The sequence below is a fragment of the Nyctibius grandis genome, chromosome 1, assembly GCF_013368605.1.
Source record: "Nyctibius grandis isolate bNycGra1 chromosome 1, bNycGra1.pri, whole genome shotgun sequence".
NCBI lineage: Eukaryota > Metazoa > Chordata > Aves > Nyctibiiformes > Nyctibiidae > Nyctibius > Nyctibius grandis.
The window spans coordinates 111,775,861-111,803,304 of record NC_090658.1 but is presented as its reverse complement, the minus strand read 5'-3'; the positions used below and the strand labels follow the sequence as shown (position 1 = coordinate 111,803,304).

Genomic DNA, 27,444 nt, shown 5'->3' with positions numbered 1-27,444 from the left:
CTACACAACTAAATGAAAGTCTGGTTAACACATCTGTCATAGGACATACTTTTTTGTAGCCTTGGGGTTGCTGGTGTTTCTCTGTGGAGGGGGGACATGACGGACTGAGGTCAGTTGAGTGTCCTGCAGCTAAGAGTTTTCCAATCAGCACAGAAAAAGTTGTAGTTTAAGGCTGAGTCCCAAATAAAGTCCCACCACAGTGCTTTGGTAAGAACTCTAAAAGGGGACATGAAAGGCTACTCTCTTCCCTGCAGTATGCTGATAAAAGTCTGCAAAACTCCAGTCATTATTCCAGTCTTCCTCTCCCCCACCCTTGTTCTTCACTCTGCCTTACTTTGTCTGCAGAAAGTAAATAAGAGTTACACGAATTATTCCTTTTTTAAAAATTGGATTAATTCAGATTTCTTGAACAAAATTATTCAAATGCCCACAAGAGATACTTATCTGAGGTTGGTTATTAAAAGCATCTTAGCCCACTCTGGTTCACTGGTCTGATCAGTTTAGTACTCAGAGGAATAAGAGGAGTTTCCAGGCTGCCAAGTGGAGTGTATTAAGAAAGGTAAATAACACTTTAGTTGTTCAGTCCTTGAAATTTTCTAAGGAGGGAGAAGAAATGATACATTTAAAATTCTTGCTGGAAAATAAGATAAGAATTTTGTATCATACAGAGAGGAAAATTAAGGAGAGACAAAATTGTAATTATTATGATCCTAAATTAATTGGTAAATCTGAGACAAAACAAATATTTGAATACTCAGGTAATAATATTTTTTTCAAATAGAATAAAAACCAATTCCACATCCAAAATAAGCTTAATACATCTATTCTCTCTCTTTTCAAATGATTTTTAAAATTTTTACAATAATTTCACGACAGTAATTTTTTTTTCCAGTTTAATTTGTTCAGAATTTTGAGCATTTTAAAAACCTCAAAAATTTTTACTTATTTGTTATTCTGTTATTGGAGGAACTCTGCTTTTTGTTCAAATGCATACCTATGTTAATTAAGCACACCTGTGTCTCTGTATATTAATACGTTGGAATCTCAGCAAGCAATGCATTGGAAAACTAAATTTAGACTCAAGGGAAAGATACTATTCCATATTGTCCCCCAACGTTGTCATGAGTTGAACATCAGATACCTACAACTTTTTTCTTTGTTAGGGCCTATTGTGAAATGTTGCCTATTGTCAAGTCAATGTCAGAACTGCCACCAGCTCCTACAGAGCCAGTATTTTATCATCTGTTGCATCAAAAAAAGTTTGCAATACTTCCAGTAAGTTACTGTAAACTGTAATAATAGAGAAGCCAAAACCACTACTAATAAAATGCCTGCTAATAAAGCCATTTGTGGTCCAAAGTCTCTTCATCCCCTTTTCATAGAAATCCATGCCTGATTAACAGAATTTCAAATCATTTGTCAAATAATTGTGAGAAAGTTCTTACTGCAAATGTGTTCCTAACCTAACACAAAAAGAGTGACTGACGCTGAACCCCAACAGTGTTTTTATTTGCTGCCTCCATTCAGAAGCTGCAGCGATCAGCTAAACTGTGTGATTTTTTCTCCAACACCCTCTCACTAAACCATCCTTACTGTTAAAAGCATGATGAACATGAGCACATACACTGATCCGTCCTGATTTATTTTAATTCTGTAGAAAAGGTATACACAGCACATGTGAACATACTGGTACTCTGCATATGTTTATTCTGTTCATATTATAAAGTATCAGTGGGGACCTAATGTCCATCTTCTACACAGTGATAAAACAAATATACAATGCTGTTTTATGGATGCGATACCAGTATTTTAACTTCTATTTTTTGGTAAATATTCAAAAGGTGACACAGGCGGAGTTATAGAAATTCTCACTGTTTGTTCTCCAAGTCCAGTAAAAAGACTAATTCCATCATAATTTGAATATTTGTACCACTATCCAGATGAGATATTTTAAAGAAAGTAAGAGGCCAATGGAATGCCTGGTGTGTTCTCATAAAAGCACTTGTGATGCCATTCTGTCCCATTAAATTGAATTTATTTTGACTTTTGGCAAGCCCATCGAGAAACTGAGGGGCAAAGAAACAGTAAGTAATAACAGTGAGCACTGGGAAGCCCAATCCATCTGGGTGACAGCCTCAGGGCCTACAAGGCCTCAGACTTGTCTTGCCTGGCAAACCTTTAGGATGAAATCTCAATGACAAAGTATTTTTATGTGTATGTGTTTAGTTTTTGTTTTGTATTTTTTTCCTAATATGTAGTTGAAAAACTGTCTTCACGTGTCAACTTAATTCTTCTTTTCCACCTTCATGTAGCTCTTGTTTGTGTACTAATATTACTGATTGTTTCTTGTTTCAGCTATTTGTACAAGAATGAAATCCAGTCAGTTGACAGGCAAGCATTTAAAGGACTTGCCTCTCTAGAACAACTGTAAGTGCCTTTTCTCTTCTGTGCTGTCATCTCCATGGTTCCCTTGCAGAGGAAAAGTGCACGCCTTGATCCGTACATCCTGCCCGCATGCTCTGCATGTCTGCACTCCCTGGGTTGTTAGGCAGAGAGCCCCATAATCATTTGCATGTGGAAAACCAAAATTGATCTCTCTGTCGGATTCCTCATTTCTATGTTTGTCTTTTATTTGTGATTTGCGTTCCCGGTGTCCCTATACATTGTTACATAGCTTTGATGAAGAAGAAGCATTATTGTGGAAAATGTTGAAAACGAATGTGTGTTGCTTAGAAAGAGATTCTGATTTCATTTCTGTAGGTTTTATAACATTGCAATTTCTTTGACAGCAGCAGTTACTCTGTTTTATGCCAGCATAAATAAAGCTGAATTAGTCTCTTGAAGTTTAACTCAGTTTTGTTATATTTTAAAACAAGAAGAGATTTTAAAATTAAAACCTCACAATTATTGATACGTGTTAATCATTGCCATATACAGATGTTTAAAAAGTAAGAAAGTTCATTGCTTGTAATGTAGTTGTTTCAATAATGTCTTCTAGAAAGAATGATTAAAACCATACTTCTCCATACATCATAAGGACTGAAGATTAATTTCTATTGAAAAAGAATGAAAAATGCAGTTATTAGCGTGACAAAAACTGATTGTATTGATTCTATTAAGTTTAAGTATGTTTTGTTTTGTAATCAGAAAGCATTGCTATACATTCATTGTGGTAATGTTTAGAAAAATGGAAAGAGCTATAAATGCATAGCTATTTCACAGTCTGACTGCCAAGTAACAGTACTACACCAATGAGTTATGTAGCATATAAATTTGGGGGGGCTGAACATCTTCTAGGACCAACATAAATTTTGAAACTCCTGACAGTTATCAGTGTATTACAAATTTTCTATGATATGTACCAGTTTTCTTGTTACTATAAATGTCTAGTGGATGTTAGTGGACACAGTGTGTATCTGAAATAAAATGACACTTCAGATGGGTACAAAATCATACACACTCATTTTAGAGAGCAGTAGATGCCTTTTGAAGGAAGAGATTCTGTACAAAACAAAAGTGAGAATTGTCAAACATATATAAATATGTCATTTGTTTCCTTAATGCCTTTCTCTTCCTCTTCCTCCTAGTCTAGAAATGATTACTGCAGTATATTGACAGCAACTGGTAGGGCTTACTTGCGTGCTAATAGCAATTCTTATTTTCTGTGTAGAAATTGAAATATTGAGGCCCATTTACTGAATTACTAATGCTTCCAAAATAATATTCTTCCACCTGCCACAAGCCTGATAGGCTGCAAGTGGCAACAGTTGTCCTTTTTTCTTTTGCTCTGTTTCCTGTTGATCTATGTTATGACTGAAAAACATAAATCACTTTGGAATATTAGCACCTTCTGAATGTACTTTTCCACTAGGTTGCAGTTACGCCTCTCTGCCTGCAGTGGTATCACACTGTATCAGCTTAAGCTCTAACTTGACACATCAACATTATTCTGTGTGAAATTAAGTTTTATACAAGGACTGAGTCTCATCTCTGGCTCCGAAGTATGGAAGCGGAGCCTGGCACATCACTGCTTAGTGACTGTCCTTGTGTCATGGCATCAGTTGCCGCAAGCAGCGCCTGAGGCTGGTCTGGTGAGCTGCCGGGGAGGGTTGCTGCCCTGCTGGGTGCACATCAGAAAGCTCACTTCTTTTAGAGCCCTTCTCCTGGGCAGATCTTAAAAAGAAGGCTCACCAGGTGGGAAAATGGGAGCACAGGAAGCCAGTGGCACGCCTGGAAATAAATTTAATAGAGGATATTCATTGAAATTTGTAGCTTATGAGAATTTGTGAGAGGTTTGTCGGTTACACATCTTTAGGATAAAAATAAGTTCTGACTCTACAGAGTCTGCTTTGTCACAATATCTTTGGAGAAAGACTGTGTTCACAAGACAAAAGTTAGTTGTTGTGAACAAATTCCCAAGTCTTCTGACTTCATTTTGGGACTGTATTGACTGCTCAGTACAATGCTTCCGCATTTGAAGCTTCCATGGCCTCAAGTTGCCAAACACATTTTGCTACTGGATGTGTTGACTCAGGCAAATGCTATTCTCAATGCTTAGCAGAGTTCTCAGAAGGAGATGTTGCAGTCCACATCTCAGGAGAAGACTTGATTCATAGTAACTTGTTGTATTTCAATGAAACAGAATGAAACAGATAGTTCCTCTTTTTTTTTTTGTTTTGGTTGGGTTTTTTTTGTTTATTTGTTTTGAGATAAACTGTAAATATCGTTTGATTTAGGATGCCTGTTGTATGTATAAGGGAAGAAAAAACCCAGTATTTTCTGCTGCTGGCAGGATTCTGCTTAAACCTCCATGACAGAATTCTTAGCTGCTGATGTAGTAGAAATAGCTTTTCTGTGGAAATTTCTGCCAAGGGAATATGATCTTTGAATCAGATCTTGAAACTTGCTTGTGCTAGAGTAAATTCTGAAAAAACTTGGCAAATTTAGATGCTCGAACATACTGAGCCATACATATTTCGTCACTTAACTCTTCAGTCGTGTCAGGGCATGAAGGGAGAAAATCAGCTGATGAAAAGTAGCCGCTTAGTACCAGTTTAGACCCTGTTGAGTCTGCGAGACATATGTTTGGGTCTGGCAAATGCGACACAAATGGGCAGGAAACTTGCATATTTTTTTTTGAGCAGCAATGGGAAAGCAGCCAGAGCACCCGAAAGGCAACGAAAGCTGCCTCTATATGCTTGTGCTTAGACAACCACTGTATCCCTCTATATGCTTGTTCTTAGACAACTGAATCCCACCTGAAATGTCACAAATACCTGGCTTGGGAGGTCACAAGTTTGTTGTATCTGAATCCCAAGATCGAGCTCTAAATACAGTCTATTTCCAGATGTGCATTTTTGTTTTTAGGATGCTTTTCTTCCAAATATCTACTATACTTTTTGAGATCTCTGCTTAAGAGCTATATGTATCAGGGACAAAAAGTGTTCTCTGAAGTCCTTCACTAGTGGGATCCCCAAATACTAACGGAATTATTTAAATCTGTTTACCTAACCTTAGTGGAATACTCATTATGCATTTTCTTTTAACTCTCATATTAATGTACTAATTTTGCTCTTTATAAGCTCTCATTAGAGTTATGCTGTAGTTTGTGTACATATGTACATATTTTGGGGGAAATTAATAGATAAAAATGTTATCTTACCTACAGTGATGCAGCTTGTTATGTTCATTTTATTTCCCTCAATGCAATTTTCAGTAGCTTTAAAATGTTGCTATGAATTTTTTTAAGTTTTATATTACAAAGAATTCCTGTTTTTCGCATAAATGTATGTGAGCAGTTATGCACGTTTAACACAGTGGAGCCTGATTAAAGTCTCATTGCTGCTAAAAATACCTATGGTAAGGAATAATGAAAGACAATTAATTAATAAAAAAAACAACCAATCAAACAAACCCAAAAAGGGTCTTGAGAAGTACATCTTTATTGTTCTAAATTAAGATCAGATAGGGACAACTAACCTAGATGGCTGGAAACAGATATTTATCTAGCTTTATTTTAAAACTCTTTAAAGAGAGGATTCTATGATCTTATTTACCCTGTTCCAGTATTTTATATTGTTACTGTAACATCTAATTGAAATATCTTTCCTTGGAGTTTAAGCCTGTTACTTCCTTTCATAGCCCTGGGCAGGGAAAGTTCTTTGATAAATGTGGGAAAAATCTATTTTTTTATTCTCTTTCAAATAACCAGAATGGCAAACACGCTATTGGAATATTCAGAGCACAGATTTTGCTCTACTAATGGATTTTAAGTACTTCCCCAAAGATGTGGAGATACTATCAGAAATGAACAATTGGTGTATATGATAAAAGTAATCCTCTACAAAAATATTATACTACAGAAGATAATCCTAAATTTAGTGCTGTGAAAAATGCTACTTGGACTGAATTTTACTGTGTATGTTCATCCTCCAAGATTAATAATAACAAAGAGAAAATCTGTACCATGCTTATTTGATCAACTCTTTATCTTCCTGTAGGTGTGTTTGGTTTGGACTTTTTTTTTAAGTATTTTCTTTCCTTCTGTTTCATCCTTGAAAATGAATTCAGAATTAAAAGAGGAAGACACAGGAGTCTTTAAAAATCACTCTTGCATGCTTTTGCTTTTAATTTCCACTATGAAAGTCTTTCTAATATCAAGTTCATTACATCATACTACTTTTTTAAAGACCATTTTATACTCTTACCATAAAAGATATCTGTAAAGACATGTCAGTGTGAGATTATTTTCTGAATATCATTACCTTTAAAGTGAATTTCCAGCCCAAGAAATTATCATATTCATTAAAATATTAAAAATCCTTAAAAGAAGCATTAATGTGGTTCATACAAGAAAAGAATGTAAGTGGTAAACCTAAGTGATAAAATGTGATTAAAGTGTAGGTTATAAAGCCAAGAATTTTTTATTCTTTTTGCTGCAGATTTATAATGCAATCTGGTTTCTGTATCTATTTTTTTAGAATTACACTTGTTGCTAGTTACTTTGTCCACATATTTAGCACCTTATTCTGTTCATAAATTGCCTGACAAGTTGCTCAGGACTTTTTTGAGATCATAATTTAAAGACCTGCAAAACCCAAAAAACTTTGTCATGTGAAACAGTTAAGAGTATGGACTTCATGATTTGATTTTTTGAGCTACTTTAGGCAGCATGATTTCTGATGAGGTAAAGTTAACTATTATAATGTGCTTCAATGCCTGAATTATTGTAGTCGTATCTGTGATGATTTGAGGTTGTAAACAAGGCAAGGTTTATAACAGTACTATTGTTTTAATTAGGCTGATTAATTTGGTTGGAAAAACAAGGTGAGTTTTCAGGCACATAAACTATTATTTATATCTGTAATTATAGTAGTCTTGAATACTAAATAGCAGTTACAAGCTGTTCCTTTGAGTTTAATGATATATACATCACTTAAACCACTTGAGAGAGGTGTCCTCTCTTTTTTTCTCTTTGCTAATCTCACCTCTGATCCATGGACCTGAAGAAGGGATTGTGTGCCTCAATATGCCTGCTTTTCCCAACCTTATTTGTTGCTATAGTAAGAGGTATTACTTCTACATACCAATCTTGCCTTGTCAATGCCAAAGAAGTACAAGAGATTAGTTTACTGGGAAGATAAGGAGACTGAGGTCTCTCTTATCTCTGCTGGTGATTGCAATGAACCTTGCAGGAAGTATCTGCCTTTGAGATGTCTGTCTTTTTAATTTAGATAAAATTGGCCTGTATTTTCAAAAGGGAGATGAAGACTGGCAGGCACAGCATGATTACGTACTTCTTGTTTCCTTATGCAAACAGGATCATACTCTATGCTCACTACAATTTGTGGCCACGCGTTGCACTGGCAGTAAGCAGACTTGACACTCCGATGTGCCTGATCACATCTGTGCTGATTTATTGGCTTTTTCTGTGGTCGCCATTCATTGCTCCCTGGCATCGCTCACTGGCTCGCGCTCGGGCCGTGCTGCTGCTGGCGGGGGATCTGGGAGACTGCCAGGCACGTGCCTGGCTTCCCCGCTGCACGCGCCTTCCAGGGCTCGCTGCAATGACTCTCTGCCGTAATCGCCGCTTCTTCCCGCTGTCCTCTCTCTGCGGCGACCATTCGGCTCAGGTCAGGGAGTAGAGCACACGCGGTGTTTGAGTGCAAGGGAGTTTCTGTGTCCTTTTACTTTCCATGCTGAAGAAGTGATTTTTCAGGAGGTTTGAGGGGCTGAGATTTTCTCTTTGTTTTTAGATGATGGGCTTTTTCATTCTCCGGGGTACAGTGATTTCTATATATGCACATTCTCCAGATGTTCCTGAGTTTATCAGAGGTCAAATAGGAAACTTTAGGAGGTTTGGATACATTTGGATATAATCAGGATCCAAAGTCTATAAATCATTTTCACAATTCCTTGTGCAAGTCTTATGAATTACTTCTTTTTTTCTCATCTACAAAGTTATGGAGTACCTCCACAAGATAGTCAAGACTGGAATGAGCCTCCCTCTGCAGTCCGTTTCCACAGTAGTTACAGATTAATAATCTGTTTAATTATCTTGTTACATTAGATTTTTTCAGTTTTACAGGATTAACAGCTGTGTAGTACTTGTTGCTGTGTAATATTAACAGCTTACATAAGCATCAACAGAGCATCAAACAGCACAGCTGTGGTGGTTAATCATACACCAATTGCTGGGAAGCCCTTTGTCTAAAAAAAATTCAATCAAGCTTGTTTTTATGTTACAAATTTGTTTGGCTTTTGAGCTTTTGAGAGCGTTCATAGCTTTAAATGCCAGGATTCATGGACTAGAGCAGGTTACTTCTCAGCGTCTTTTGAAATTTTTACTCAATGTGGTAGCAGTGAAAACAGTTGCTCACTAAAAATGATATTCTGCTGGAAACTGTAAATATTTTCTAAACAACCTGCAACTTTTTCCTGTAAAAAATCATGATTTTCTTTTTTCATAGATATTTATTCAGGTATGCACGCTAATGAAAATTGGACAAAAGAGGGTTCAAAGTAGTATCTCCAAAATCTCCGAAGTAATGGTTTTCAAACAATTTTTTTTTGCACATACATGTACAGACAAACACACACACACACACTCTCTCTCTATATATATATAGTGATCTGCAAACCCTTCTTGTTTGTCACATCTTGTATCTCTCAGATCCAGTACAGGATTCAGATGGTAACAGAAAAAAGTTAAGCCACTACAACTATCACCATTTAGATGTGTAAACAGTGTGTAAGCAATAACAAATGCTTTATAATATTTCAGCTTCGTTAAGAAAACCATTTCAGTATTTTTCTTTTTGTTTAACATATTTTCAGGTATCTGCACTTTAATCAAATAGAAACGTTGGAACCTGAATCCTTTACCCATCTTCCAAAACTTGAAAGGCTGTAAGTTTGTTTTTCTTGGGGTAAGATTCAGAAGAGTCAGCTTGCTTCTTTGTTTGAATTAAATACAATGTTTGAAACTAGAAAATAGTATTTTTATCATTCCCATAGATTATTTTTAATCTAAATTTTTTATTGTAACTACTACATAGTCTTTGCCAAGAACAGCTTGGTCAGGCTGACCTTATAGGCATGCAGAAGTGAGCATTGCTTGTGGTATATTTTTGAGTTTCTCATTTGAATGCTTATGAACTCCCTATTTTTTGGTTACTTTGTCTTTTTATGGCTTCTTTTTCCCCATATGGACACACCAAATACAGCTTGGAGGCCACTTAAAAATAGCAGCCAATGAATTGCTGAAAAAGGTTCAATTTATTTTATTTTTGTAAAATTACTTTCTTTTAAAGGACTTTCAGAATAATGTAAATGAAATGAGTATATGTCAAAATCCGAGTTTTTACATGCGTATTTCTGTACTTTTTAACAGATTTTTGCATAACAACAGAATAGCTCATTTGATTCCTGGAACATTTAGTCGCTTAGAATCTATGAAGAGACTGTAAGTAAATTGAATTATTATTGAACTAAAGAAAGTTTAAATAACCTAATTGTACGGTACCTCATCTTGCAATATTTATCATCCCTGAAAGTGCCTTTCATTATGTAATTGTTTTAAATATTAAATAATTTTTGCTAAGCGGTGCTCCATTTGTTTATGTGCATAGATTGAGACTATTGCTTCATATCCTATTGTCTTTAGTGACTGATTAAATCCTTTTGTTTGTTTCCTGTCTTGGAATTATTTGTGGTCATATGGTCTTGTTTTCTAGACCAAATAATAGACACAGCTCCTTCTTTGGCTTGTTTTTGTTTGTTTGCTTGCTTGCTTGTTTGGTTGGTTGGTTGTTTTTTCGCCCTCTATGTCTTACTGGATGATCCTTCTATGATGTCTTTCAATATTTGATTATTTTGGTATTTTCTTTTCATTGTTTTACTTGTCCTTATCTGATGATAAAAACATAGTTATAAAAAGGTACTCAGTGGTGTAAAAATATAAGTATTACTTTCAAAAGCCACTCCAGAAGCCAATTCTTGAAATGCTATTCACTTGGAAAATTAGAGGCTTCTTAGTCCCTCAGTAGCATTTGGAAACTGGATTGTGATAAGAGTGCCATAGTAAGATGACTTTCAGAGGGTTTTCTGTCCCTCACTTTAGATCTCCACTGATCTAGGATAAACATTCTTTAAATTATTGAAGACTGCCGTTTTGAGGGAGGCAGTCATGCATTCATACCCCCTTTGCCAGGAGGACTGCTGAGGGCGTGCAGTGAGTCACAGCGCTAACTCCACTGGGAAAAGAGATCACAAGGGAAACAGCAGGAAGATGATCCCGCTGGTTTAGGACAATTGTGAAACCATACCTTTATCTATGGGCGAAAGGCAGAATAAAGTAAATTTTGATGGTGAATGCACCTTCCAGCAGTAGCTGCTTCATACATATCTCCCTTAAAGTCCTGTGGAGTTCAAGCGAACGGAAAAAGATCCTTCTTCACATAATGCCTATGTAAAGGGGAGTTTTAATAGAGGCTGTTAGTGCAACAGGACACTGGGCTAGGCTGACCTGATGTCTTCTGATCTGGGACAGCTTATCCGTAGAGGTCACATCATGACCTTCATGTTCCATATTTAAATTTTACCAATAACATCTGATATACTGGGAGACATTTGTACAGTAACTTGTAAAATAGTTTTTCTTGGTCTTGCCTGTTTTTCATAGGAGAACAGGGAATAAAAAATATCTGGGCATTTGTACAAGAAGTTAAAAAAATTAAAAGACAAATTGATCAAAAAGTTTACTACCCCCAAAGATAAACCAAACTGAGCTTGCTTTGCCATGCAACTTGATTTCCAGTTTATATATAGATATATTTAATGGTACAGATTGCTGTATTTAATGTTTTTTTTCTCCTACAGGTCCCTCCACCAGAAAGTGCAGTGCTCCATGTAATAACAGGGCCCTCCACTACTGGAAAAAAAGTCAACAGAATTTATGGGTTCTCATTGTCTACAATAGGCAGGTGTTTTGTTACTGACCCACTGAACTCAGCAAGAGCTTAATGCTTAAATAAAACTGTGGGTCTTTGTCTCAGTTGCCTGATCAGCAAAATGGGAAGTTGTAAAAATGTCAGGTTAGCTGTGAAGTTACTGTAGTAATAAGTATTAAACAGGAAAAAAATGTGGGGAGAATGGTAAAAGTTCCTTATTTAAGCAAAGTTTGTATAATATCTAAATAAAACCTGATTTATTCACTGAATGCCAGGGTTAAAAATGAAATGTTGTTTAGATGCATGTTATGTTGAACACAGTCCAACCTGTGCAGTAAAAATAATGTACATTTTTTTAATAAAAACTACCAGAATGCATATAAGCAAGTGTAGGTCACCTGTATTCCAGATTGCCCCTTGTCTCTATTCACAGAAGAAGGTGCTGCTGGTGTTGCAGAACCATTTTGATCCTAGCAAAATAGTTGGAGCTTGCTAACGAGTGTTGTGGCTGCTTCTTTTTTTTGTGCAGGCGTTTGGATTCAAACGCTCTTCACTGTGACTGTGAAATCCTGTGGCTGGCAGAGCTGTTGAAGACATACGCAGAGTCGGGTAATGCTCAAGCAGCAGCTACCTGTGAGTATCCACGAAGGATCCAGGGAAGATCAGTGGCCACGATAACACCAGAAGAACTTAACTGTGGTGGGTTTGCCACTTCCTGCTGGCTTCTTTAACGTGTTAAATATACCCAGACTGGTTTATTTTGTTTGTTTGTTTGTTAGAATTTGTTCTTCTGTTCTCTTCAATAACACTCACTGCTTGTGGTCAATATTGGTTATTTCCAGAAATCTCCCTGTGTTCTTTCTCAGTTTTTGTTTGCTTCTAACAGAACTGATTGCTTCTGACAGAACGGTGGGCATCTTCCTGCCCAGACAAGTGGTGAGATGAAGATATAAAATAAGTAAATTGTCCTCTTGATTATGTGTTTGATAGAATTCAGAACATGAGAATTATGACCACAAGCATCTACAAGGTTCTTGAAAAAGATAGTAAAATGGGGATATGGTACAAGAATAATTCACATGGCATCCTACCAGCTCTCTGCACATCTAAGGAGCCTGAATATGGAAATTGCAGGAAGCAAGCTGGACAAATTATTCTGTAGGAGGCAGGCTAGGCAATGATACTTATCTAGAGGAAGTTATTTTAAATAGCACTTGTGCTTTCTGCTTTAAAGTTTTTCCTTCATAAGCAAATTGAGCCTCTGTTCAAATAAATAAAACAGCTACTTTAGAACCTGATATAAATTTGCACAATCCATTTCCAGTCTGCTAAAAGGTCCTAAGGAACAATGGAAGAGGCCAGAAAGCCCACAGTCACTTTTGCATGGGGAAAAGTGCACTTAATCCCGATTAGGAGTATAAATATTTTAAGTTAAAACATTTGTGAAGAATATTTTTCAACATGGTGCATGGAAAATTTTTTATTTACCATTCTTTAGTAGTTTTAAAACAAGTGAGAGTTCCTTCTATGTTCTATTGTTGATACAGAGAGGCCAAGAATTACATCAGAGCCTCAGGATGTGGACGTTACCTCAGGGAATACAGTGTACTTCACTTGCAGAGCTGAAGGCAATCCTAAACCAGAAATTATCTGGCTTCGTAACAAGTAAGTTTAAAAGAGGAAGAGAGAAACTTGATGTAAGTTTATTTGTCTGGGTGTGTGTACGTTTCTGGATGCATGTCCACACACCTTATTTGCTAATGTATGGAATAGTTACAGCAGAAACATATTGTGATCAAAAGAAGTATATGAAGTAATAATGCCCCAGATCTGTTTTATTAGTAATTCTAAACACATTCACATACCTGCGAAGTTACTCACACCTGTAAAACTGTAAATCATTCGTATGTAAGTACCAAGCAATCCAATATGGACGTGTTGCACGTGCAGTCTGTGGGTTTAGCTAGAGTTTGCGTACTCTGTGCAGATCTGTTTGCATTACATTTTGAGGCAGAGCAAAAGCTACTTTTTTTTAAAGGACTCCAGCTGGATAAGAGTTAGGTTTTAGAGGAGGTCTTCCTTGAGCCCAGCTCCTTGGAGGCAGCTTTGCTCCAGGGTGTAACTCCATGCCAGAAAAGGGGAGCTATATCAATTTCCAGGCTCCCCAGACCAGTACACGGAGGGCAAACAAGTGCTTGTATCACAGGATTGTAGGATAATTCAGTTTGGAGGTGATCTCAGGAGGTCTCCAGTGCAGCCTCCTGCTCAAAGCAGGATCATACGAGGTTCTTTATCCAGATGGGTCTTAAAAGCCTCCAAGGATGGCATAAGCCCTCCGGGCAACCTGCTCTGTTGCTTCTCACTGATTAGGGGATAGAGGGAAGGGCTTACAAAGGACATGCGTCTTTCAGTAGCCCAAGGGCCAGCGTGCTGCAGAGTGGCTGCTCAAGCTCTGTCCAGAGCCTGTCTCCTTCCAGCAGTGCTGGGCACAGCATGGCTGAACCAGCCACATAGCAGCACGTTGCCCGCCTTAAACTGACGTTAATTTATGACAGACGCATGAATTGTGAGTTTACCACTAGTTTATTCAGACTTTGGCTTAAAAATGCTCTTATACCAATGGAAAACCTGATCTGGAAAATGAATTCACTCACATTTTATATTAGCAAATGAACCACTTTAGTTTGTCAGTTGCTGATAAGGTGGAATGACGTAGAGTCCTGGTTCTGTAGCTTTGTGCTGATGTCAGTAAGAATGCCACATGCAGCAATGGTTTATGGAGTATGTCAAGAACAGAGCCTTGAACTTGGATGGTATAATTATTTCATTAAAATTTTCTTTGGCTCATGTACTTTTTATAATAAACAAAGAAAACATGTATTCAGAATACATATATAAAAGAGTTTTAAGAAGAAATTTGAGCTTAGGGTGTGGGACTATTGACTCTGGCTTGTTTCCTGGCTGCATGAATGAGAGCAAAGCTCTTTGCAAGGTAGTTGAATATGGCAAGTTTTCAGTAAAAAGCCATTGACCTGTTGAGCTGTATGTTGACTAGATCAGCAGTCAGGCTGGGTTTTGAACATACAGAGTGGTATCTCATCCCTCCTCTGTGCTTTCTTCGTCATGTAGGGAGGGATGGAGTAAGAAACAGTTCCGTTAGTAAAAACCCTTAACTGTTCTTAGTTAATATCACAGAAGTGTATCCCTGACATAGCCTGAAGACCTGCTCTTATGTTTCAAGCCAGTACAAATTCTAATCAGGTTCATTAGTGCTCCTCGAGCAATCCAGACAGAGGTTGACACAAAGATGGTTTTATAGCAACTAACCCCTCTCCTAGTGGAATGTATCTTGAGTGTTGAACTTACGTGATATACTTCCAGCAGAAACATTTTAAATTAATTTGCCAATTAGAACAGCCTTAAAAGAAAATGAGACTAGGTATATGTATTTTGTCCATTTTTTTTCCCTGTAAGCATTTACTCATACAAGTATTTTGGCTTTTCATTTTGAAGATGTAATACTTGCATACACAAAATTGCTTCATTTTTTGGTTTTCATCTTCTTCTTCTCTTTAGGAGAAAACTAGAAGTTCTATTATTTTACTTAACACAGTAAAACTTATTTTTTACCCAAGTTATTTTGGGTAATATATTTTGGGTTTATTATTTGGTAGTTTTCTGTGCTTGTGATTTAAAGGTTTAACTCCAGCAGATTCTTTTCTTCACAGTAATGAGCTCAGTATGAAAGAAGATTCCCGTCTAAACTTGCTAGATGATGGCACGTTAATGATTCAGAATACTCAAGAAACAGACCAAGGCATTTACCAGTGCATGGCAAAAAATGTGGCTGGAGAAGTGAAAACTCAGGAAGTTACTCTTAGGTACTTTGAGTCACCAGGTAAAGAACACCAAGTCTGAATTTTGCATTCAGATAGAGAATTGTTTTGGTAATAAGATTGCTAAAAGTAAAATACTTTGTCTCTTGTCTGTTCTTGACACATAGATTTCTTGTGCTTGGGCATCTTAAGAACTAGATCATGAAGTTATAAAATCCCTGGAAGAAAACCACAAATCAGCCAGTTAATTAAGCTCTTTATTGTAGTATGCAATTCTGATGATAGTCATGTAGACTGTTTTAGAAGAGTTAGGAAAAGAAGCTGTTGCATTGCAACACGTTGCTCAGTGCAATAATGTTCTCTCTGGATACCTGAAAACCACAAGCTTCTGAACAGGCCACTCATGAAAGCTTTGGCACACCCTGTGCAGCCATCCTTGCTCAGGAGCTTTTTAGCCTGAATCGCTGTGTAGTCAATGCTTCATGTTTGCAAGCACTAAATTCCTGTCCAGGTCTGTAATGTTTTTAAATTCCAGACTATGCTGTGAGAAAATTTTGTTTTGACATGCAGCATCAGGTAAACTTAAACTGTCACTGCAATGCACACATGTAGTTGGGAAAAGTTACTAAAATATAGCTTAATCAGTTGTGTCTTTTTTTTGCACTTAGGGCAATTTTTAGCCAGTTTGTTTTCTGAGTCTCAGTGTCTATGCCTCTGAAGAGACCTTTATAAAGATCAGCAAATGAGAAGAAAATTTTTGAAAATTGTTTTAATGGGAGTTAAGAAAAAACATCAGTGCAATTATATGAGTTTTTGGGTTTTATCTATTGATATTTATAAATGTCTGCAGCTAGATTAGACTTAAAGGCATAGTTCGCACCAAGATTAGAAGTATATTGGAACAGATCTATTAAAAAAACGTCTAAATTCCCCATACTATTGCAATATTCAGCTAAATTAGTGCTATGTGAGACAAAAGTCGTATTTAGGCATCACTTTTTTCTCACAGCCCGACCTAGTTTTGTGATTCACCCACAAAATACCGAAGTACTAGTTGGAGAGAGCGTTACCTTGGAGTGCAGCGCAGCCGGGCACCCACAGCCACGAATTACCTGGACCAAAGGCGACAGAACCCCTTTACCAAGTGACCCTCGCATCACGATAACACCATCAGGAGGACTTTACATACAAAATGTGAAGCAGGAGGACAGTGGCGAGTATACCTGTTTTGCAACTAACAGCATAGATAATATCCATGCAACTGCATACATCATAGTGCAAGGTGAGTAACGTTAAACTAGGAGTGACATGCTGGAAAACATATGAGGAGGAGTATATTGCTTCAGATTGTGTGGTTTTGTCTTTTCCTCTGAACTGTCAGAGCTGAACTAAAATCATAAGTTTTTTCTTTTAATTACACTATTCTAGTGTAGTCCATAGGAAATCTGCTATACATTTGACTGATAGATTGTGTTATATACTAATTCTCTGAAAGTTTTTTCATTGATTACTCTCAGAAGTTAATCACTGGTGTTTTGAAATGTGTATTTCTTAATATACATTTTGTTTGCCTGTAGGAATAAACATACAATGTCCAGTTTGTGGGGATTAAATGTTTTCTCTAACAGGTCTCAATCCTAGAAATTTTAGTTTGTGCCTGGAGTACTAGAAATGGAGTTTCGAGTACAGATCTCTGCTGCCTTTCTTTTGTAAACACTTGAGTGAATGTGGGCACATTTTCTACCGGGTTTCATGAAAACTGTCACTCTGCCAGCTGAGGCATTTCTGCAAAACAAAAATCAAAGTACTCTCACTGTCATTGCAATAATTTTCGTATTGTATGTCAACAGTATGACTATAAATTATTTTGATAATAATATGTCAAAAAGCTTCCTATAGGATGGAGGCTGTTTTTTACAAATGTTTAGTGCTGAAACTTTTATTTGCAAAACATTTTGAGTAACTTCTAAGTCTACGTTTATTTCTGTCCTCGTATTAAGTTCTCTAGTTGGTAAACAGTTTAGGTTGCAATTGCTTTGTTAATGACTTCAGTTTTTAAAGCTATACACAACAACTTGTCCACGTGGTTTGTTCATTTATCATTCACCAAGGGATGATTGTGTTTTGTGAGCTGAACAAATTCCTTCTCACACTGATAATGCCATGATGTTACTGCAGAAACTGGGCCACACTCCACTCACTGCTTTCCTTTTGTGTAAAGAAGAAAATAAGCAGCCTAGGATGGTTTTGACTGCATTGCATTTTCTTCACAATTTAGCTGAGGATTTTTGGGGAGAAAGAGCAGAAGGTATTTTTAATCCAGGGAACACTGTGTTTGATTCTACAAGTCTTACCGTACCTCTTATTTTGGATCTATGGCAGTAGATCCCAGAGGCCTTCACTGACACCGGGGCCAGGTTGTGAGGGAGATGTTCCTGTTGTGCAAGTGGCTACCCTAACTCTCTGCCCTACAGCGGTCACAATATAAGAGTCCCATTACCATCTATTTTCCCACCAATATGAGCTATTCAAGTCACATGGGAAACTGCATGTCGTTTCAGACAGTTGTGCATTTTTCAGTTTTTTTTTTTAACCAGCTTGTTTTCTTTTCTATAGCTCTACCTCAGTTTACTGTCACTCCTCAAGACAAAACAGTGATTGAGGGACAAACTGTTGACTTCCCTTGTGAAGCCCAAGGCTATCCCCAGCCTGTTATTGCCTGGACTAAAGGAGGTAAGCGTGTTCCATTTTTACTTTTAAACTGCTAGAATAGTTTAGCTGTCATTTGGGAATCACTCATGCATTGAAAGGAATTGCATGTATTTGTTTTGATGCTTCAGTATCTGAAGGAAAGAGGGCTCATCTCTTTCTGGTTTAGCTATGTCCTGGTAAAAATCACTGAAAGGAAAATTGGCCTGGTTTAGGCCAAACCAGGACAAGCTAGAAAAAGCAAGCTGTCCCACAGAAGCTAGCTGCCCAAGCATTTTTCATTATTCAGTAAAAAAGAGTCACTATAATATATGTCTCCATAATAGATTCCTAATGATAGATGTTTAAGAAATACGATACAAATCATGTGTGGCAATGCCTATCACTGCCAGTTTACTGTAGAAGAAATGGTGATGACTATCATTAACTGGAGATCTGAAATTAGGTGGGATATGCTCTCTTCAGAAACCAGAAGAGTCCAACCTGTAACTGACATCAGTGTAACTGCATTTCTATCACTTAATGCACATTGACAGGAACACAGGGTGCACTCTGCTGACTGTTTTATCAGGTTGTGACTGTAAAGGCATTAAGCCAAATCCAGCAGGAAGTAATACTGTAGTGGATGTTTTATCAGTAAGTAAATATCAGTAAGTTGAATCAAATGAAATAGCTGTAGCAAGCAAAACAACTTTTAGGAAATCCTAACTTATGGTAGCTAAAGCAGACTTTTAACAAACTCTTGATTGTTTTGATGCTGATAATGTCCCTGTTTCTCCCTCTACCAAGATTGCTACAATCAAATTAAATGTCCAGAAAGGAAGAATAGGGTACAGACACTGCTGTGCCTTTTGTTTCGTTTTTATTATATTCCATTTTTTCAGGGCTGTATATATTTTTCTATGGATTCTCTAGATGGTCTAGGCAAATAAGGTTAATTGTGTCTTACACACATAGCAATAATATGAAATGAACAGTAATACCTGTTGGTGTTCTTCTTATGATGTCTTCTCATTTGGATGCTTTACCATGCTCCTTAAATGAAAATATTTCTACCACAAACAGAGAAGAGATCAGGATTATGATTGTGGGCATATGTATGTTTTGTTTGCTTTACATGTTTATCTTCTGAGAAGTAAAGGTTTCAAAATTTTTTTTAAGAGACACTTAAGTTTTTTCCAATGTTTTATCAAATTTAAAATCATCTGGATTTCCCTTTTTCTGACACAAAGGGACTTTGTTCTGCACTGCTATAAATAGCAAATGCTGTTGCTCTGTGTTTCAGGAGGCCAGTTGTCTGTTGACAGAAGACACTTAGTTCTGTCCTCTGGAACCCTAAGGATTTCCAGGGTTGCTCTGCATGACCAGGGACAGTACGAATGCCAAGCTGTGAACATTATCGGATCTCAACGAATTGTCGTGTACCTGACTGTTCAGCCTAGAGGTATGTTCTCCATGTACAGCTGCTGGAAAAAAAAAATAAAGATTTAAGCTTACACTAAAACATGCGGTACTGTGTGTGATTTTTTTTTTTTTTCTGAAATGTGGGACTGAGAATTAATTATTTTTGGTGGCACAAAATGTTAATATGAAGTAGTTTATCTTTGTTTAGAATTAAAAAAGCTTTTGAAACAGAGCTTGAATAGAGCTTGGGTTTTTCTTCTGGACTTTTGCTGCATTTTACGATGATTCTAAGTTGTTGGTTTTGAATTATAAAATGTTTTATTAGTTTTTGTAAATTGAGCATGTGGGACAGTGTGCCCTGATAGACTTTGTTCAAAGTCACTTGGTGACTACATAAGCTTACAATTAAATATTGCCTTTTTTTGATAAAAGCTTGTTAGACTGAGACTGTAACTTCTGTTGTTTAAAAAACTTACTGCTCAGGGTATTGCTAACATTTCACATTCCTGATCATTATTTCTGAGTATATCTATTTTTAGATTCCATGTGCTTTTTAATAAATAACATGTATGGATACTTACCAGTATTTGTAGAGAGTATCATTCCTTTAGAACAGTCTGTCTTCTGTGGAAGGGGTTTATCTGATTTACTCTTTTTTGTAAAGAATGGAGATTTGCATTGGGGATGACAGTGTTCCTATGCTTGGGAAAATATTTTATTTTGTGAAAAAAGTAGTTAACTAATAGTTAACGTTAACTATTTTAGTTATTATTTTATTAACATAATGTTTTGATGTTAGAAACGGAACAATATTTTACAACAACAGAATGACCTTCACAATGAAAAGTCATTCCTTGTGCTTAAAATAAGCTGATACAGAAAAAAGAACCACTCCATTTTTCTTTTTCTTTTCTTCAAGTAAATGTTAAGTAAGCTAATTTGAGGATTAATTAGAATCATATTAGTACTTATAATTTAGTTAAGTACTTTGGTGTTTAGCTAAAATCAAGGAGATTAAATGTTTAATTCAAAGCATTTCTTTTTAGGGACCTCATTCTAAACAATATTTTAGTGAACTAGGCTCAGATGCCTTCCTGAGTTTAGATGTTTGTCAGAAAAAAATTCCATTGATTTTTTCTTAATTAAGAGTAGTACTGGGAGACTGATTTGTCAAAATTGAGATTTTTTTCCAACTATATAAAATTGTTGACTAAAATTCTGTGAAACAAAACTCAATTTAAAAAAGTTTTATAGCCTTCCACCTGTGTTAAACTTCACTGAACTTGAGTAAAGTTTAATAAAATTATTTTTACGTAATTCGGATTGCAAAATCCAGTCACCAAAAGATAGTAAAAACAAGACTGAAGGCTGCATATGCAGCCTGAAGTTGGAGCTCTCCATACATTCATTGCAATGCTATTTTAAATTGTGCGAGAAAACTTTTTCTTCTGGGCATCTGACAAAATGACTGTTCATCTGAGGAATGTCTAGTCACTGGTCACTGGGGCTAAATCTGTATTAATGAACACAGATTAATGGCCCAGGTCTGTTTACTGGCATGACATGGCTAACATCCACAGAGGCAGACTCTCGTACCTCCCAGTGCTGGATGCCTGCCTCTGGATGCCTTATTTGAAATGGTTTCTGGTCCTTGATAGCCATTTGCGTACAAACAATTTAACACCCGGGCCAGATTTGGTTGGTAGTATAAATGTACACTGTGTGGCCAAATACTTCTCTGTAAAAGCACAGCACCCTCCCACTCCCCCCCAAATACTGTTATGTTACAGCAGAAATGTATTTCTTAATGTCTTCGTAATCTTGTATGTGCTTCTCATGATGATATCTGAGTGCTGGATGTCGATCTAGATTTGAAGGAAATTAGCATTAAAGGAATGCATTTTTTCACACTGCATTTAGGTAATTGTGTACCCTGTGTCCTTAAAACTGAAGGTGATTTTTTCATGTTTTAAGACCTAGGGCTCGTTGGTGTCAGGGAGGTAGGAGCTTTGTGAAGGCTCAGCACCTCAGCAAGTGGGGCTGGGGGAAACACAGTTGAATGAGTTGTGGAAAGTTTTGCTTTTATCATCTAAGAAATCTCTGTTGTTACTATTTAAAAAAATAAAACTTAAAACAATTGACAGAAGTTGATGGGATATTAATTCTGGTGACTTTGTTCAGATTTAGCTATTCACAGAAATTTTTTTCAGAGCTTTTAATTTATGGAACTTAAATGTTTTTGACAACTACTAGCCTGTTTTGTTAGAATTTAAGAGTACTTAAAAATCAGCCTGAAGCAGACATCAGGAATAAGGAATTTTGTCTCCAAGACAAACTTAAGGAACTAAAAACTTGCAGACAGAATAGGGTTATAGATTAAGAAATGTGGGATAACTGAAAAAAATAAACAGTGCTGATCTCTTTTTAGATTGTCTTTTGCAGAAGTTGTATTTCATACCTTGTCAATGTATCATTTGTTTTTTAGTGACTCCTGTATTTGCCAGCGTTCCCAATGACATGACAGTGGAGGTTGGCACAAACGTGCAGATCCCATGCAGCGCTCAAGGAGAGCCGGAACCAGTAATTACATGGAATAAGGTACTAGATATTTGTTTGGTTGTTGCAGAGAGGCAGTGGCCTTTCCATCTCTTCATAACTAACTATTTAAAGTACACATTGTCAAATTATTGCTTGCTCTGGTGTCTGAAAACGTTGCCTGATGTTCGATCAGCAAATCTTCTTTAATACAGAGCATGTATATAGATACCAAACTTGAATTTTATATATATAAAAATATATATATGGTTATACAAATCATTATACAAACCAGCTAAAATTCATAATGTAGGCCTTAAAAGGCCTATGTATTTTAGTGACGGTTCTGTGCAAATATCCTATTAATATTCACACTTTCAATGATATTATACGTATAAAGCAATAACAAATACTGTATTGCTGAGCCCTTTGACACTGTTAGGTTGACACTTCAACCAGGACATGTTTCGGTAACTCTTTGGTAACCTCTCTCTCTTTGATTTCCATTGGTGCAATAACTGTTATATCAAACTATTAGATTTGTTAGCCGAGTTACTGGTGAATTAATCAGTTGCTAACATTGATTTTCAATTTTCCTGATTATCGTCTTATCTTCAATTAGTGAGCATTAGAAAATGTACTTTAATGTACCTTAAGTAGTTTCTAAATGCATAGTACATGAAGAATTTATACATATAAAGCTCTTGAGATCTTTTTTAGTTGATTAATTTGAGTAAAATCAAATATGTATCTTCTCAAGAGGTTCTTTGCTATTTTTGTGTCTTAAGTTTTATGTGGTAAGGACCTATAACTATTAAAAGACTGATTTATAATAAAGAGTACTTTTAAAAGTAAATAAATACACTATACAATTTATAAGTACATGCAAGTCCTCCTGTCAAAGTAACAGTGTGTGAGTTTTTTATAAAAGTTTATCTAAATCTATTTGACTATTATCTTGGCATACAAAATAGAAATATAAAATAAAATGTAAAAATAAAAGAGAAAAAGAAGACAAATATTCAGGTTTGAAAACAAAGAGTGTTCAGAATAGCTAAACATTGTGCTTTGCTGCAGGATGGAGTACAGGTAACTGAGAGTGGAAAATTTCATGTTAGTCCGGAAGGATTTCTTACCATTCGCGATGTTGGAACAGCTGATGAAGGTCGATACGAATGCGTTGCCCGGAATACCATAGGATACTCCTCTGTTAGTATGGTGCTTAGTGTTAATGGTAAGGTGTATGAATCAGAGGTATGAGTTAGATTATTGGTTTTATTCTAATTGCTTAATTTGTAAGATGCAAAAAAATAAATCATTAAATTTAAATTAATCATTAAAATTAAATCAAATGTTAAATTCTTTCTTTTGTTAATATTTTTCTTTTTCTCCCATAATCTTATCTTTTTTTTTTTCTCCATTTAAATCAGGCAATGATCTGTATAGATGTGAGTAAGATGGGAATATGTCAGCCAAAACTTCTCTAGTAGTTAAGGTTCAAAACAAACAATGCTTTGGGTTCCAGTTAGTCATACGACTTTCCTCTTGAGATATTATTTGGTCCTATTAGAATTTGCTAGACGAATACACAGTCTAATCTTTAGGCATAACTTGACAAAAAGTGCGGTGGCATCTTCAAAGAGGTGCTTACAGCACTTGGTTGAAAATTAGGCTGCAACCATTGTGGAAGAATTCAGGAAAGTCATAATGATCTTAAGAAGCTAAAGGAGAAAACAGAAAGAAAAGGAGAATATTTGAGCGTATTCTAATCATTTGAAAGTAATAATGGCAAATAATAGTTATCAATTATTAATACATAATAATAGGTAATAAAGCAGCCAAAGAGGCTAAGGAAGTAACTTTGTTACACAGATTGACCCTAATGCTTTTCTGACTTACTGAGTAAAACTGCTGATTTTTCAGACTCATTTTAAAGGAAAGTATTAAGGAAACTGATTTTTTTGTCTTTCAGTAGAAAATATGACACAATATTTTTGTATCATTGAAAACTGGCTATTAAGCAGTGATTTCTTTAACATATTGGATATTGTTTCCTAGCATTATGTCTGACGTTCTGTATTTTGTTTATTAAATTCATAAATATGTATCAGTGATTTTTCTAATGTATTGATTACCATGGTATCAATCACATGGTATCAATACAAGTACGATATTCCCTGGCTTAAGTTGCTTTTAGTAGACTAACAGTCTATCCCCTTCTTCTGTTTCTTCAATCTGTAAAGACAATTTTTCTGAGAGAAAAATTGCAGGACTGGGAATCATTCAATAAGGTTTCATCTACCTATATGAAGTCTGCAAATGAAAGAAAGTCCATAGAAATCAGTTAATCTTGGTTACTCTGGAGATGCATAGAAAAAAGTTTTGGTTTTGTTTTTGTTTTTTTTTAGGAAAAAAAAATAGCCAGATCTCAAATCAATAAGAGCTCTGAAAAATGAAACCATGATTTGAACTATAACCCCAATGGAAACCAGCTTCATTCACTTAGTGCAGGTGTCAACCGCTCATTCTTGTCTGCTGAAATCCGCGAACTACAAAATTTTGTGCTAGCGGATCTGCAATATTTAATTGTAATGTAGTTATTTTTCTTGTAAACTGTATCATCAATAAAACTAAAATTAGTGAAACTACCCTTGATTAATCTACATTGTCTGAAACTGTAAATGATGTTTCTCCTTAACACTAGTGGGATATCAGATACTGTTTCTCTATGGTTGCTATAAAAATGAAGCTGTCAGAGAAGCAAGGAGGACAAGTGGACATATTATAAATACTGGATACTTTCTATCTGTATAGTATTAATAATAGCATAGCCAGAAATGCCTAAAAACTTGCATGTCAACATTTCTTTTAAACAAAGTTAATGTTTTATGAATGTTGCTGATGCATAAAAATATTTTCTTAACATTGAGACAGAATAAAGGCAAGTGTATAGAAGCTGGGAGGCATGTTTTGCTGGCCATAGTTGGTAACATTTTAAAGATGCTTTTCTTTTGCCATTTTCTTCTGTCCTTTTCTGTTGTGTTGTGAAAGTGGATTAAACGTAAGGCAGGATGTGTGTGGATTAAGTTTTCATTGCCATTTTTCTCCCCCACCCCCTGAAAAAAAAGGTATTGTGTGAAAGGCTTGCAGGGAGCTTTAACTTCTAATATTTATCAGTCTAAAAAGAGAACTACTGTCAGCAGTCTAAACAAAAATAAAGTACAGCATAGTTAACATCTGACCAAGGTTTATGATTCAGCCCAGGTGTACCATTAATCAGGAAGATTTCTCTGCAAAACACATATCTAAAGTGAACACCGAGATTACATCTTTTGTAGACAGCACTAGGGAAGGTAACCAGCCGCTGGATTTTTACAATCTGCAATGTTGCAGTGTTAAGATGGTTCATGCATATAAGCACTCTCCGAAGCAACTAAAATGAGGGTACCAAACCTGTAGATGATGTTTCTTTTAAAATAAGTAGCTTACCTGATAATGTTTCTGTATGGTTGCTATGAAAATGAAGCTGTCAAGGAAGGAGGACAGTTGGTAATTAGGACAGATCAGGAACTATTGCCATTAGGCACTGTGGAAAGGGTCAGCTCGTTTTGGGTGCTGGGAGTATGTTGTCAGCAGCCCAAGGCAGCTGGCCTCAGGGCAGAGAAAGGGGCTTCAGCTACAGCTATAGAGTGCCAGGGACTGTTTTATTTGACAGTATAGATGATTAAGTTTGATTACCCAGATCTAGACTCACACTCATATAGACACAGCCTAAGCTGCCAGTTATGAAGGAATAATGAAATATTGCCAAGAAAAGAAAAAAAAAAATCATTAAAACTTGCAGACAACGGTTTTTATGTCAGCTGTTTTTGTACATCTGCTGATTTTATTCCAGTGTATTTGCTTTGGACTTTTTCTCTACTTTACCCTTCTTCCTGTGTGACTTCTCCAATCTAAACACACTCTGGAAATTGTTAGCTGTTGCCCCTGGATGTGGTAGTTCTTGGTTTAGACTGAAAGGAAGGTTATTAGCCCTAGATACGTTGTACAAACATCCAGCTGCAACTGAGTACTATATAAAAGACAGATGAATGGACCTATGCATTAGTGAGTTTCCAGTATTATGCAGAGTTGTTAAATAGCTTTTAAGCATGTGATTTTTAACATAGTATTAAAAAGCTAGATAATTTTAAAATAGAAAACAAAGTAGTGATAAAATAAATAAAATATTTATAGCACTTTAATGTGTTGCTTACTAGACTAAGCTCAGGTAAGGAGCAGTGTTAGTTTTTGTAGCTATTTGGGAATATAGAAATGTTTTTTTGTTTTTTTGTTTTATTCATTTTTTGTGAAATCTCTTTGAATTTATGTGATGCATGTGTTCTAAAAGGCAAACTAAGTTTGTCAGTATTTTCCACTTGTTGTAACACATTCCTGTAAACCCTTTAAATTCTTACATTGGATTCAGTACTAATTCGGTACTAATTGAAATCAAAGGGAATACTTTCATTGATTTCAGTGGATATAGGTCAGGCTCTTGATATCAACACCTGAAAGCTGGTAATAACATGGGTTTAACGCCCATCTACAAGAAGGGTCGGAAGGACGATCCAGGGAACTATAGGCCTGTCAGCCTGACCTTGGTGCCAGGCAAGGTGATGGAACAGATCATCCTGAGTGCCATTACACGGCACATGCAGGACAATCGAGGCATCGGGGCCAGCCAACATGGATTCATGAAAGGCAGGTCCTGCTTGACCAACCTGATCTCCTTCTATGACAAAGTGACCCACTTAGTAGATGAGGCAGGGCTGTGGATGTAGTCTATCTAGACTTCAGTAAGGCATTTGACACTGTCTCCCACAGCATCCTCCTAGACAAACTAGCTGCCCGGGGCTTGGATGGGTGGACTCTTAGATGGGTTAAAAACTGTCTGGATGGCCAAGCCCAGAGAGTGGTGGTGAAAGGGGCAAAGTCCAACTGGCGGCCGGTCACTAGCAGTGTCCCCCAGGGCTCAGTTCTGGGGCCGGTGCTGTTCAATATCTTTATAGATGATCTAGACGTAGGGATTGAGTGCACCCTCAGCAAATTTGCAGATGACACCAAGCTGGGTGGGAGTGTCGATCTGCCGAAGGGTAGGAAGGCCCTACAGAGGGATCTGGACAGGTTAGATAGATGGGCCGAGACCAACGGCATGAGGTTCAACAAGAACAAGTGCCGGGTCTTACACTTCGGCTACAACAACCCCATGCAGCGCTATTGGCTGGGGGAAGAGTGGTTAGAAAGCAGCCCGGCGGAAAGAGACCTGGAGGTGCTGATCAACAGCCGGCTAAACATGAGCCAGCAGTGTGCCCAGGTGGCCAAGAAGGCCAATGGCATCCTGGCCTCTATTAGGAATAGTGTAGCCAGCCGGTCTAGGGAAGTGATCGTCCCTCTCTACTCGGCACTGGTGAGGCCGCACCTTGAGTGCTGTGTCCAGTTCTGGGCCCCGCACTTCAAGAAAGATGTTG

At 36.7% G+C, this 27,444-nt stretch overlaps 1 protein-coding gene across 1 annotated transcript in view; it reads left to right on the top strand.

Moving 5' to 3' along the window:
* The window catches only part of PXDN (peroxidasin), a 99,079-nt gene that overhangs the window by 44,619 nt on the left and 27,016 nt on the right, over window positions 1-27,444 (top strand). The window contains exons 4-14 of the mRNA XM_068406431.1: window positions 2,356-2,427; window positions 9,337-9,408; window positions 9,893-9,964; window positions 11,980-12,149; window positions 12,998-13,115; window positions 15,179-15,348; window positions 16,296-16,568; window positions 17,903-18,019; window positions 19,281-19,439; window positions 21,885-21,997; window positions 23,012-23,168. Coding sequence (XP_068262532.1) covers window positions 2,356-2,427; window positions 9,337-9,408; window positions 9,893-9,964; window positions 11,980-12,149; window positions 12,998-13,115; window positions 15,179-15,348; window positions 16,296-16,568; window positions 17,903-18,019; window positions 19,281-19,439; window positions 21,885-21,997; window positions 23,012-23,168 — 1,493 coding nt within the window. The remainder of the gene's footprint in view (window positions 1-2,355; window positions 2,428-9,336; window positions 9,409-9,892; window positions 9,965-11,979; window positions 12,150-12,997; window positions 13,116-15,178; window positions 15,349-16,295; window positions 16,569-17,902; window positions 18,020-19,280; window positions 19,440-21,884; window positions 21,998-23,011; window positions 23,169-27,444) is intronic.